At 32.0% G+C, this 13,184-nt stretch overlaps 1 protein-coding gene across 1 annotated transcript in view; it reads right to left on the reverse strand.

The window, feature by feature from the left end:
* Positions 1-8,346, reverse strand: part of LOC111704608 (uncharacterized) — a gene marked incomplete at its 3' end in the record, with an annotated part of 47,371 nt that extends 39,025 nt beyond the window's left edge. Inside the window, exons 1-9 of the mRNA XM_023476897.1 lie at positions 8,263-8,346; positions 7,107-7,164; positions 6,660-6,708; positions 5,994-6,183; positions 4,072-5,536; positions 3,534-3,809; positions 2,927-3,116; positions 2,481-2,512; positions 1,242-1,306 (exon numbers count right to left, since the gene is read on the reverse strand). Of these exons, the coding sequence (XP_023332665.1) occupies positions 1,242-1,306; positions 2,481-2,512; positions 2,927-3,116; positions 3,534-3,809; positions 4,072-5,536; positions 5,994-6,183; positions 6,660-6,692 (2,251 nt within the window). The remainder of the gene's footprint in view (positions 1-1,241; positions 1,307-2,480; positions 2,513-2,926; positions 3,117-3,533; positions 3,810-4,071; positions 5,537-5,993; positions 6,184-6,659; positions 6,709-7,106; positions 7,165-8,262) is intronic.
* Between the last annotated feature and the right edge of the window lie 4,838 nt (positions 8,347-13,184).

The raw sequence follows: 13,184 nt of genomic DNA on the forward strand, positions 1-13,184 counted from the left end.
GAAAGCTCTAATCCGAAGGATTTTCGTCTGCCATGTTTACAATTTGTTTGTCTACAACAAAGTAAACTGTCCGTTTTCACTGTTTATTTTTCATAGAAACATTACAGACACATCAAACAACTATTTACCGTTTTAATGAAATAAACTCTAACAGACATAATCAGATTATGGCTTTAGAAATCAGGTACAAAAAAACATGGGAATTCAGTGACGAATTCAATATCGTCTTTCTTATGAATTAGCATTGTAATACCTAATTTCAAAAGCCATAATATTATTATGTCTGCTAGAGTTTATTTTATGAAAAGTGTAAAAAACTGTAAAGATGTGTTTATAATGTCTCCGCAAGATGAAAAGTGAAGACGGACAAGTTTACTCTGTATACTGCAATTTTCTTGTTTTACTAAGTACAACCGTATGCAGTTAAAACATAAACAAACAAAATGTGAACATAGCAGACGAAACTCTAACAGATTACAGCTTTCTCAGTAGGTATCACTATACTAAATCAAAGAATTATTTAAAAAGACGATATAGAATTCGTCACTGAATTCCCATGTTTATTGGGACACCCTGTATTACAATGCTAATTCTTAGCAAAGACGATCTCGAATTCGTCACTCAATTCCCATGTCTATTGGGAATTGGGATACCCTGTATATATGAACGTAGTACATCTTTAACGCGCCATTTTATTGGAACTCATCTTGACATACATACTCGAGTGTATTAACATTTTTGAACATAAAAAAAATAATATATTCGAAAATATCAACAAATTTGAACGCATCATGAGAAGTTCCTTCAAGAACATATCAAATTCGCTTTTATGTTCTTAAAATGTTGCGGACTCGACTTAGAGATTTTGGAATAAATAACTCAGGGCCTTAACATGATGAAAAATAATCGTCATAAAATTACTGGCATGAATCTAACATAAATCATAATTTTATATTTTTACTCGTCATGCTAAATTAAAATAAATTTAATTTGATTTAAAATACTGATAATAAAATTAGTTGTAATACTTGAATTTCATGAGTTTTGAAACATAATAAGAGAGAAGTGCAGGGGGGGGGGGGGGAAAAAACGTAAAATGAACGATAAAATAAACGTGTATATATATACAAACAAATTGTCTAAGGAGGGATGATGATGGATGTGAACAAACAAACTAGATGTCCGTTAAAATGATATATACTATACATTTTCATTGCATGAAAATAATTATATTTTCGAACCTGGAACACTGTTGGGCCTTTCAGGTTTGTATTCCGAGGAGGTATCCTTGGCAGAGGAAGGTGAACTACAAGTGTATCCAGAATATTATATTTTCATATTTAAAGGGAAGCACAATCTTAAGTAACCCTCCATTCAGAAGTACTCTTGAGTCCAAAAAGTAATTTAATTATTAAACCTAAGATAAAAAAAATCATATTTTTATAGAAAAGAACAATTTGACTTATACATGAGAAGGGTACCCTTGTGAATCAGAAATACATCTCTTTATAGAAAAGAACAATTTGACTCATACATGAGAAGGGTACCCTTGTGAATCAGAAATACATCTCTTTATAGAAAAGAACAATTTGACTCATACATGAGAAGGGTACCCTTGTGAATCAGAAATACATATCTTTATAAAGAAGGTCACTAGAAAGTATTGAAGTAATAAAGTGCATTATATGCGGAGTTGTGTTATGTTTTATAACAGTAATGCTTAAATGTTTGTTATGTGGGAAAATATGAAAAATAATAAGGGATTAGTGCACATATAAATGCACTAAATGCACTGTAGAAAAGACAAGACATGTAGCCCCTATAGTGCAAATTACTTTTTTGCAGCCAGAAATGTTAAAAAAAAATTAGTATAAAGTTCAAGTTACATTTAAGAGTGAAAGTTGTCCATTTAGTCCAATGTCCATCAAGTAAGCAGAAATGGAAAGAAGTCACCTTGTAGTTTATTTACAGAACCTATAGTGTAGGTAAGGAAGTTTCAAATAAAGAGTGTTTAGAAAATAGAACAAAAGAAATTTTAATTTTTTTGTTTCTCAAAATAGGAGAATCTATGAGAGAAAGGATGAGTGGTTGCCCAAATGAAGAGATCACGTCTAAGGTCATATGCAAAAAAGCCAACCCACCAAAGACATGAGCCATAAAAAACTGTATTTTGACAAAAGTTCTGCTGGCATAAACACCAGATATAGTGAGAACCAGAAAACTCCTCTGGAATAGGAAGTCGACTATTAGACTCAAACTGAGACTTTAAATACTCTGATGAACATTAGACCGGGCAATTATGCAGTGTAAACAGGCCTAGTACTAGTAAAACTATTTCATTTTGTAATAACTTCAGTGCATTTCTCTAATGTCAAATTCCTATTCTACAGTTTTCTGGTTATCTAGCTCCTAGTACAATTTTCACTAGGGAAGTAAAATTCCTAAATTAAAATCATTGAAAATTGATAATTTCTGGTTTCCTGTGATGTTTTCGCAATCTTGAGGGAAACTCCTGAAAACGAGTGATTTCACATAATTTATTGAATTCAATTTTCTAAAATACTTAAATATTAAAAAAATATGTCTCAAAAGAGCTTTTTTGGGAAATCTACCTTTGAAAGCAGGGACATTTTTTATCATTTTAATCTAACCATTTAATAAGTTGTGTAATCTTAAAAACTTGGAACAAAAATATCAATTCATAAAAACATTTTTTAACAAGAAACTAAAAAGAAATGGTTTCAAAGAGAAAAAAAATGAATGAAGATGAAAAGAGTGTACACTTTTATAAAGTTTAAAACTGAAACCAATAAAGTGTTCGGAATTGCACAAAAAATGGTTTCGTGTAAAATTAGAACAATGATGTTAATTGAGAAATGATAAAGATTCTGCAAGGAAATACAACAGGAACTGATTTAACCCCTACCTGGTTTATTTGAGCGGGTGATAAAGATTCCCGCTTTATGTCTTCTAATCCCGGCAGAACAGGAACACAAGAAAACTCACTCTCCGAATCTAAATTGCTCCTGGACTTTTCCTCTGATGGAACTCCTTTTTTAATCTTGTTTGCGTTGGGATTAATATCCTCTACACCATGCTTCCTCTTACTACCTCCACTGCCATATTTATTCTTATTTCTTAGTGTTCAGCATCGTATACGTAGACCTCTATTGACCTTAAAAGACCTTTTTGTTTCAATATCGACCTAGATTGACCTTTTTCAAACCTTAGTTGTTTTGAAAAGCATTTACTTTCACATGAACTTGACGTTCTAATTTTGGGTAACATTCTAAGATAGTTATTTCATTTTTTTTGCCATATATAATTTTAATACAGACTGTAAATTGTAGACCATTATTGTATAACTCCAAGAAACATCTCTGAGAATAATCAAGTTAATCTTTAAGGACATATGAAAAACACAAGTGTTCCTAAATGAAAAATAAATTGCTAATACATGATTTTTTTGTGCAAATGTAATCTACACGAAAGAAATGTATGTTAGAGACATCAGAAAAATAAGATTTAAATCCCTGTTTTCGTAGTCCTTATTTTGTGGTTCAGAATCTGATTGACCAGCAGCATCGTTAACTTCCTCTAGGCCTGGCTTTGAACCTTGATCTGGAAGTTGAATATGTACACAAGAAGTTTGCTCGCAGGACTGAGATTCTGAAGTGTTGGTGGGGGATGGATTGTGAGATGGATTGGTAGGCTGAGAGCATTTACCAGAGTGGTTATTTTGGAAATGACTACATTCACCAGTACTATACCTGGACTTTTCCTTCCAGTCCCAGTTGTTTGTTTTAGATCTAAGCTTACACTTGAACTTTAAAAGGCATTATTGAAATCAGAGATTCAAAAAAGAACTCCACCCCATGATACCATTCTATTAATTATCTAATAAAATAATCCTACTCTTCAACTAATGTCCAGTCTAGGAATAGGTTGTGAAAAAAGAATTATCAATAGTTGTCAATGGTAATATGGAGTTGATTCTTTCTTAGATTGTTATATATAGTTGAAAAAAGGAAATTTTCAGATAGTAGTGAAAATCAAGATACAAGTGCATTCCTGGGTGAAATGGGTCTCTGGTCCTTGCCCGCTTGATGAGAATATTCAGGAATATTCATGGATCTTTGGGAAAAGTTTCTTAAGCCTAGCGGTAGGCCATTAAATCCAAACACAGGAGGATTTACAAATCCAAAGAAAGGATTATTAGAAATTGCCGAGATTCTGTCGAGATCGTTATTAATTGCAAATTTGTTCCCATTGGCAGACATCTTCTGAAGTAAGTGTTGCTGATGCTGGTGTAATTTTTTCAGTTTATGAGTTTGTTCCAATGGTAGAGAAGAAGTACTTCCCATCGTGTTACAGAAAGGAAAAGCTGGCAAACCAGGGAGAGGTGTTAACTGTTGTTCTGTGTGATGTACTCTTGAACTTTCTTGATTGTTGGTAGACATGAGAGCTAAATTGTGTTGATGCATTCTCATTTGAAACATGTCATGTTGATTTGTCATTTGTGAGAATCCATACTGATTTGATGCCATATTGCATATCTCAGGGCTGTACTGAACTGACATTCTTCGATGGCTTGGATTACCTTGATTGTTTGCTGGTTCAAGATACTCAGAAGTCCCCTTCAGGAACTGTTCTGGACTTTGAGTAACCTTCAACAATTGATGACTAGATGGCAATTGCTTATTGGCTGTGTTTTGCTGGTAACGCTGGTGAGAACTTGGCCCATTGCAATGTTTTAGAAAAGTTTGGTCCACAGTGAGTCGAGGACCATGATGAAGATCTTGACCCTTTCCTGATTGATGTAGCGGATACTGGAAAAATGGTGACTCCTTTTCACTAGCATTGAAATATCTAACTGAGCTCTTCTCTGATCTTGCACAGGAATCCTCTGACATAAACCTTCTAGATCTGATACAACTATATTCAGTGTCATGTATTGAGCCCGGCCCATTAATATTATTACTTAATTCATATTGGTTAGGCCCAGATCTTGATCCACAACACCCATGATTGTTACAGCCATGATTGTTAGAGCCATGATTGTTGGTGTCAAAATTAGTCCTTTGGTTGACATTGGTGCATGTGTCAAACTGTTTTTGCTCAGCAAATTTGCATTCATTTAATTTTAAAACTTGAGGATTAAAATTTTCTTCGTTGATTTTATTTGATTTCTTATTTTTAGTGTTATATGATTCAAACTTGGATGCTGCTGTTTCCTTGTTCATTAGATTGAATTTGATGTCAAGTATCTGCTTATTCGTGTGTTCATCTAAACCATCGGAATTGTGCCACATGGATTGCGACTTATTTTCTTCATTGCAGTTCAGCGCTTGACTCCGGTTTTTGGTATTTCTCTGATCATCCAGGGAGCTATTATTTTGGAAAGTTTGGGATAGACGAGTTGATCCATTGTCTAATTGCAACTTAGATTCAGAATGAGGACTGGGAGAGCTTTTATGATGAAGCACAGAAGTTATCCCAGGTGAGGGGATGAAAGGTTCTTGATAACCACCGGTTCCTAGTCATCAATAATGACAATTAACAGTATTCAAGGAGACTGTAAGCGTAATTTCAAGTGACCCTCCATACAATCAAGACAATGTCCGATTTACAACAGTCCCCATAACAGCCTTATTCTGATCAAGTAAGAATTATATCTCCATGTTCTTGTTTGTTTAAACTGTCTACTTTCAAACTTGAACATTTCAGAAGCAATGGAAATAAACACTATTTGAGTAAAGAAAACGACAGAATCTCCACATTCTACTGTCAGATTAAGGTTTCCAGGGTACCATTGAGAATCAGGCATTAACTTATAGGGTCATTAAATTAACAACTCATTAGAATTTTTACTATAATGTAATCAAAAGGGGTCTGACAATCTACCATTAATTAACACTTGTTTTAGGTTTATTTTGGAAACTAATATGATTATTATGTTTAATTTTAAAAGCGTAAAAAATATCAATTTCTACCTGTATTTAGATCTAGTCCTGCTGCCTGTTGACTCAACTCTTGGTTATCTGATGATGAATGTTTATTTAGACAAGAATGCAAATTTTCTTGGCAGGTTTCTCTGTTTGGATCCTTTTCAATACAGTCCACAGGCCTTGGCTGTAAATGTTGGGTAAAGTTAGGTTTCCTGACTATTACAGAAGACCTTGTCTGGATTCAAAGAATTAGATTTCTACTTAGAGGGACTGTAAGTGCAATTTCAAGTAACCATGCATTTATAAAGAACACGTCCGATTCACAACAATACCCTTAAAACCTTTGTCCGGACATAGTCGAGTTAGATACCCTCATTTGTATAGCTGAAGTTGAGTGCCAGGAATCTCGAGGTTACAGTGAACACTACACTCTATGTACTAGTGTACAATTGCGCGGTTACTTGGCACTTAATTTCCCGCTATGTAAATAAGAATATCTACGAAATCCTTGTTCAAGCAAAGGTCTAAAGGGTATCGCTATCTATAAATGAAAGGTCACTTGAAATTATGCTTACAGTCCCTTTAAGATGTAAATATCTTCCTTGTCTATTGATTTGTTCGGATTATATACACATAAAAACAGTTCAACAAATTTGTTATGGGACTCAATGAAGTTTTGTGTTGTTTTGTGATAAATCTAATTCGAATTTCCTGTGTAATATGACTGAAATGAGCTCGCTCCATTCTTCAAGAACACATCCTGGAAAGAAAAAAAGCCTATTGTGGAAGGATCACAGATTTCAGGTCTTATCTTTAAAGCAGAGCCTCTGAATTGTATGAATTAACAAATAAACCCGGCTTTGCCTGGAGTTAAGTTATCCTACCTACTATATCAATAATATGGAAGATATATCCGGTTCAAAAAGGTATTTGAAAGACAAGATGAAGGGTTCGGCAATGCCCGAGGTAAAAAAAAATTTGAAAAAAGGCAACATATATATATATATATGAATGATTTGTTTTTTTAGGTTTAAGGTGTAAATTCTAATAATTCGAATATTTTTTCTTGTAAGTAAATATGTGCAAGTCACTTTTGTCGAGAAACCCCGATTCAAATTAATAGGTTTTCAAAATTATAACAATTGATATATAACTTACCCTGAGAATTTCCCAAAAACTGCTTTAATGACTCAAATTGCAGATCTAATGTGAAAGTCTAAAAAATAACTACAATTTGATAAGGTTCAGATATTCGTTACAGTAAAAAATCAAAAATAGACAGGAATATTTTTTATTACATCCCCTTTCAAAATTGTAATCCCTTTTTTCTTTTAAAACATGTTTAAGCTTTTTAAATCTTAAAAATTAAGTTTATTATTTTTTTGTGAAAATATAAATTATCCAAAAAGTATTAAAAAAGGTTTCAAAGTCGACAGGGTGTAATTCTAGAAAACATTTATCGACGGAATTCGATTAAAGACGTTTTTGCATTTCAAAATTATTATTGAACTTACTTAAAAAAATGTTTACTGAAAAACAGTTTACTTATGAAAAATATCAGAAACTATTTACTCTCCAAATCTACATAATCTTTTTACATACATTTATGTAAAAAAAGCTAGCTGACGTGCTCGGCGTTGCCCGTGGAATCGATTTGAGAAAAAAAGGTTTCCTCAAAGTTTCAGTCAATTCGGTCCAGCTGTTTGACCAGCTACATAAATATATAAGCGAAGAGCTTTATTATTAGGTATGAACATACGTATTGTTTTATTATTAAATTTTTACAAATTTTTTTTTAAACATTGTTCAAAATTTGTAAATAAATAATTCTTTGGTAACGAATCAATGAATTGGATTTCTTAAAAGTTACAACATAATTGCTATAAACATTTTAACTTAGTTTTATTTTTTGTTTTTATTATTCATAAAGGCATACAGGGTGTCCTAATAAACAATGGAATTTATTAAAAAAAAAACTTTTTTTCATCACAATTTTTGTTGTAATCTTCTTAAAATAACTCATATCGAGAGCAGTATGCCTTGGGCTTTTAAAACGTGGTCTGTCACATTTGAATCCGCTCAATATTGATTTACATCACATACATGGGAGGGGGAAGGATTGGTAAAAAACAACGAAAAAAATGTTTTTCTGTGTATTTTTCCTAATCTAATAGAATAATAATAATTATCTTAGAAATGAATTTCTAGCCGTTTATAAATTTATTACGTCGTTCATATTCATTTTAATACTTCGATTAATTTTAAAACTTCTTTTTCGTTTTTTTTTGGTTTTTTAAATAGTCTGCCCGCTTACCCAGGTTAGGCTAAAGGGAAGGGAAGTATTCAAGAACTAATATTATTCAAAAACTCATTTCCTTTCTGAAAATAGAAAAAAATATTAAAGGAACTGTAAACTTAATTTTATACGACCCTCCATGTAATAATCCATAAGTTCGACTCCTAACAGAACTCTGAAAATTGTGTCTGATCAAGCGTATATTAGCTATCAATGTTAATAATAGACTTTTTTCAATTGTGATTTCTCTACAACTTGCGCATTTCAACAGCATGAAAACGTTGTGAAATTTTTATAATTAAAACTTTAAGATGAAGGTTTTAAGGGTATTTTAATCTGTGCATGGAGAGTCACTTAAAATAAAGTTCCTAAAATCGCAAATAATTTAATCGGAAATAATTTACTCGGAAATAATTTAATCGAAAATAATTTAATCGCAAATAATTTACTCGGAAATAATTTAATCGCAAATAATTTAATCGCAAATAATTTACTCGGAAATAATTTACTCGGAAATAATTTAATCGGAAATAGTTTAATCGCAAATTATTGAATCGCAAATAACTCTGCTAAATAACTCTGTGGATCAAATTTAGGAATAAAAATTGAAAAAAAAAATTGTTTACTCTAGTTGGGAATAGATGTTTAATAATATAAAAAAAACATGAATACAATACACAATGTACGAATAACGAATACATTATACATAAGAAAATAATCCAAAATTGTGTTGATTAACCCTAGACATGTCTAGACATGTCATTAACCCTAGAGATTAACCCTAGACATGCTAAAAAAGAGGTCAAGAATGGTGGAAAGACTGGTCGATGTTACAGCCCTTTTGTATGTTATTAAAGCTACTTCCAAACCTTAGTTCTGATAAGCCCCTAAAATATTAATGCAATTTTGATAAAACAAACAAATAAAATTGTTTTTTATTCCAATTTTTGGTCATTTCTTTAGTAGCGGTGCAATTTTTTTTTCTTGGCTGGCCTTAAAATTCTACAGTGAACATGTGTTGCAACTCCATGACTTTTACTCTCAGGGGGCGCCCCCCCCCCCCCCTCATCGATTCAGATTAATAAACTATGTAACAACCATAAAAAATCATCTTGGTCAAGAGAGAAGGGTATTGTTTAAATGTTCTGAAAATAATTATAATGAAATCTGTAAAGATACTTACCAATACATATACTGAAAACATTCAATTTTCAAGTGAGTCAATCATATAAAATGTCAGTACTGGCTTAAACGTCTATTAAATATTCAAATAAATCGGAAGGAGAACTTTGAAGGGCACTGGTTAAGTTTAGAAAAAACCTGAGATAAAAACTTTATAACTTTGAAATACTTTTTTCTCAAATATATCAGGGGTACTAATAAATTGATTTACCCCCACGGCCCACTTTAGTGATTAACCAACTTAAATTAACTTTAAAAACAGAGAGAAATATTTATGAATATATCCCTGAATAAAGATTCTGTCAGATGTTTCTTTTTTTAATTCAAAGAATTTATCATTTTCCCAATTTCTTTAATCGATAAATCGTCAAAAAAAGTTATTGTTCATGAAAATTGAACATGCAACATTTGACATTTTTTTCTGAGTGTAACAAAGGCCCAGTATGGATTGGATATCTTGCAATGTTACTTATCTTTTAGTAACTTATAACCGGTTCAAAATTAGAACTAAACAAATCTTTACTAATAGAATGCAAACCAAAAAGGTTATTTTTCGCTGTAAAAAAAAAACATGTATCTCTGATAACTTTTTATTTCATAAATGATTGATAATATTACATTATAGGGACTATAAACGTAATTTCCAGTGTCCCGTCATGCAAAGATGGCAATGCCTGATTCACTACGGTAACATTAAAAGCTTTATTGACGACTTGCGCATTTATACGGCAGGAAAACTTATATGAACTAGTCATAAAATTACACTTACAGTCCCATGAAGAGGTTTTGTCAGTGATTGATGTGAGAACGAATGCACAAATTGCAAACCTAATCTAGTAAATAAACCTAATCTAATAAATAAATTTGAGAATATATCAAAATAACTGATGTATCGTTAACCTTGGTTTGCTATAATGTGTAGTGTTAGTATGAAAAAAGTTATCAAAAAGCCCCCCCTCAGGCCCTCACCCCCCTTAACCCGCCCCATAAAACTGTTAAACATAAAATCCAATTGTTTCAGAATTAGGTTTATAAATTAGCATATTAAATGAAATAGGTCTGTCTAACAGGCGTTTTACTTTTCCACAAATTTATGACCCAATCCTTCAGTACCCCCTCCCCCCATATAAATATTTTGAAAGTTGTACCGGCCAACCAGGTTTGAAAATGTATTATCAAATTGAGTCTCATTTTTTTTAGCAAAGATGTTGATTATAAATGCACAAAAAAAAAGTTTGTGTTCGTTTTCGGACTAAACCACCATAAAATAATACGGCCCCATGACATAAATCGTGTACGTTCGGTTTACCCGTTTCGCCGTTTTTAAATAGTACCAAATGTAAATTCATTTAGAACAATAACATAAAAGAAGAATTAGTTTTATTGGGACAAGTATGGCTTTGTTTCATGCTAATTATGTTGTCCTCATTATATTCCCTGAACCCCCTTTGATTTAATCTCTGCAGAATACATTAATTTCAAATTTATTCCTGAGTTGAGTGTTATCTAGAAATTTAAAGTCCTAAGTTTAACGAAGTAAAGTGAAGTAAAGAAAGCATAACCATCTATAAAACAAAACAAGACATTCGTATACATGTTGCGTATAGCCGGCCAAGCGGCTGGACCGATTGGGCTGAAATTTTTTGTGAGACTAGAAAATTCGAAATTTTTTTTTACAATTTGTTTTCCAATTTTTTTCTTCAGATTTTTTCCTCCACGGGCAATACCGGGCAGTTCAACTAGTGTTTTAAAAAGTTCTACTCATTTCAGTTTGTAATGTCAAAAAGGCTGAACTGGTCCAAACTTTAGTGTGGGACCTAACATGACCCCTGGGAAATCTTAAAACCAACAAAATTAAATAAAAATTCCTTAAAATAAATGGAAATTGAATTTTTTCTTGATAATGAGCAAATCCGAATAGAAATATTAATCGAAAATTGAGAATGATTTTAAATAGCCGACTTAAACACTGCCTGAATTATTACTTAAACACTGCCTGAATTAATATCCGACTTAAACACTGCCTGAATTATTACTTTTTCCTGGCACATACTAAATCTCTTATTGTATTCACTTTCAGTTGTCAGATTTTGATAATCTTTAGTTTTGCAAAGAAATTTTTGCAAATTATTTGTATACGACCCGTCAAAAGAAATTTGCACATTTTCAGTTTTTCTTAATTACACATCAGGTTATATAATATTTTGCAAATTTTTTTGCATATTTAAAATTGCATGGTCAAGGGTTTTTTAAAAATGTATACATTATCATTTTTTAGACATTTTTTTGCAAACATTTTTTATTTTGGTTTTTGCAAGAAAAAATCTATTTTTTCAAATTTGGAATTTTTTGCAGATTCTAAAAGAAGAGCATAAGAGCTTTCCAATGATGTAATATTTTTGTATATTTGGACATCAAACAAGGGATTTGGAGGGGGGTGTCGAATTGCCCCTTCCCCCCCCCCTGTGTCTCCAGGTTTTCAAATACCCAGCAGCAGGGATAGTGATAATATTCTAGTCCTTACACCAACTAAGATAATCAGCTTCAAACATTGGCCTTGAACCAATAAAACCCCGGTCTTGGAACGGACGGGGATACTTTCATGAACAAGTTTGGATTACAAAAAGAAACCGTCGTTGGCATAATTTCTTTTCTGAAAATTGTTTATTTTCGATTGTGGTTACTCTACAAAAGTGACTTGAGGCTATGAAGAAAATTAACAAAATTGACCACATTTTAAGATGGAAAACGACTATATCTATCCCATTGTTGATCATATCAAGGTGTAACTTCAGGGTAACGTCACGAATTGGACATGTAACACTTTAATTGAGGGTTACTTAAAAATACGCAGAAAATCCCTTTAATAGACTCGATAATTGTAAGAATTTAATTTTAAATAAAAGATATTACAAATCCATTTTCTTTAGAAAGATTGATTATTGCAAAAGTTTTAAGGTTTAGCAACTTGACTTGCATTAGATTTGCATTTTGCATTCAAGAAAAACAAATAAAATAAATCTTCATGAACTTTACCATTTTCTCAAGTTTGCAGAAATTAATAACTTCGTTTGTTTTCTTAAAATTATTAATTAAATTAAACCTGTTTTGCAAGCACGAAACTTTAAGCAAATATTAAATCTAAAGGTTACCTCCCCCCCTTCAAGACCTAATTAACATAAGTTTAAAAAGTACAGGAGTATATATCATGCAATGCATTTAATCTATTTATTTAACATTTAAAATGGTAATCATAACTATGACCAGCCTTGTTTCCCTAGGGCCATTTGAGTTGCCACAAAAAAATTGGGCCCGATTAGTTAGTCCTGCTTTTTTTAAGTTTCTTAGATACAAACAAATAAACAATCATGAATACGCTCCTGTTTGCGTTCCATGTTTCTTATATATTAATAATTCACATCATTCTTTCTAATGTATAAAACAACTTTCCAACAGTATCAAAATATTTTAAAATACCTTCAAATTTGGAATGAGTACGAATCTTGACATTTCACAAACATGGAACAATATCCAGCAGTAAAGGAACTTGGCAAATACTCATTTTTCATGGGACATATTACGGTTTTAGTTTACTTCGAGTGGGACAAATTACTGTCCTTTTCATGGGACATGTTACGGTTTTATTTTACTTCGAGTGGGACAAATTACTGTCCTTTTTTTACGCTTCAGTTAAAAATTTAAAGGGTACCATAATACTATAACATAATTTCGGGAACTGCTGAATAACCCAGGTTAGG

This window comes from Eurytemora carolleeae, unplaced genomic scaffold, assembly GCF_000591075.1.
Source record: "Eurytemora carolleeae unplaced genomic scaffold, Eaff_2.0 scaffold602, whole genome shotgun sequence".
Lineage (NCBI taxonomy): Eukaryota > Metazoa > Arthropoda > Copepoda > Calanoida > Temoridae > Eurytemora > Eurytemora carolleeae.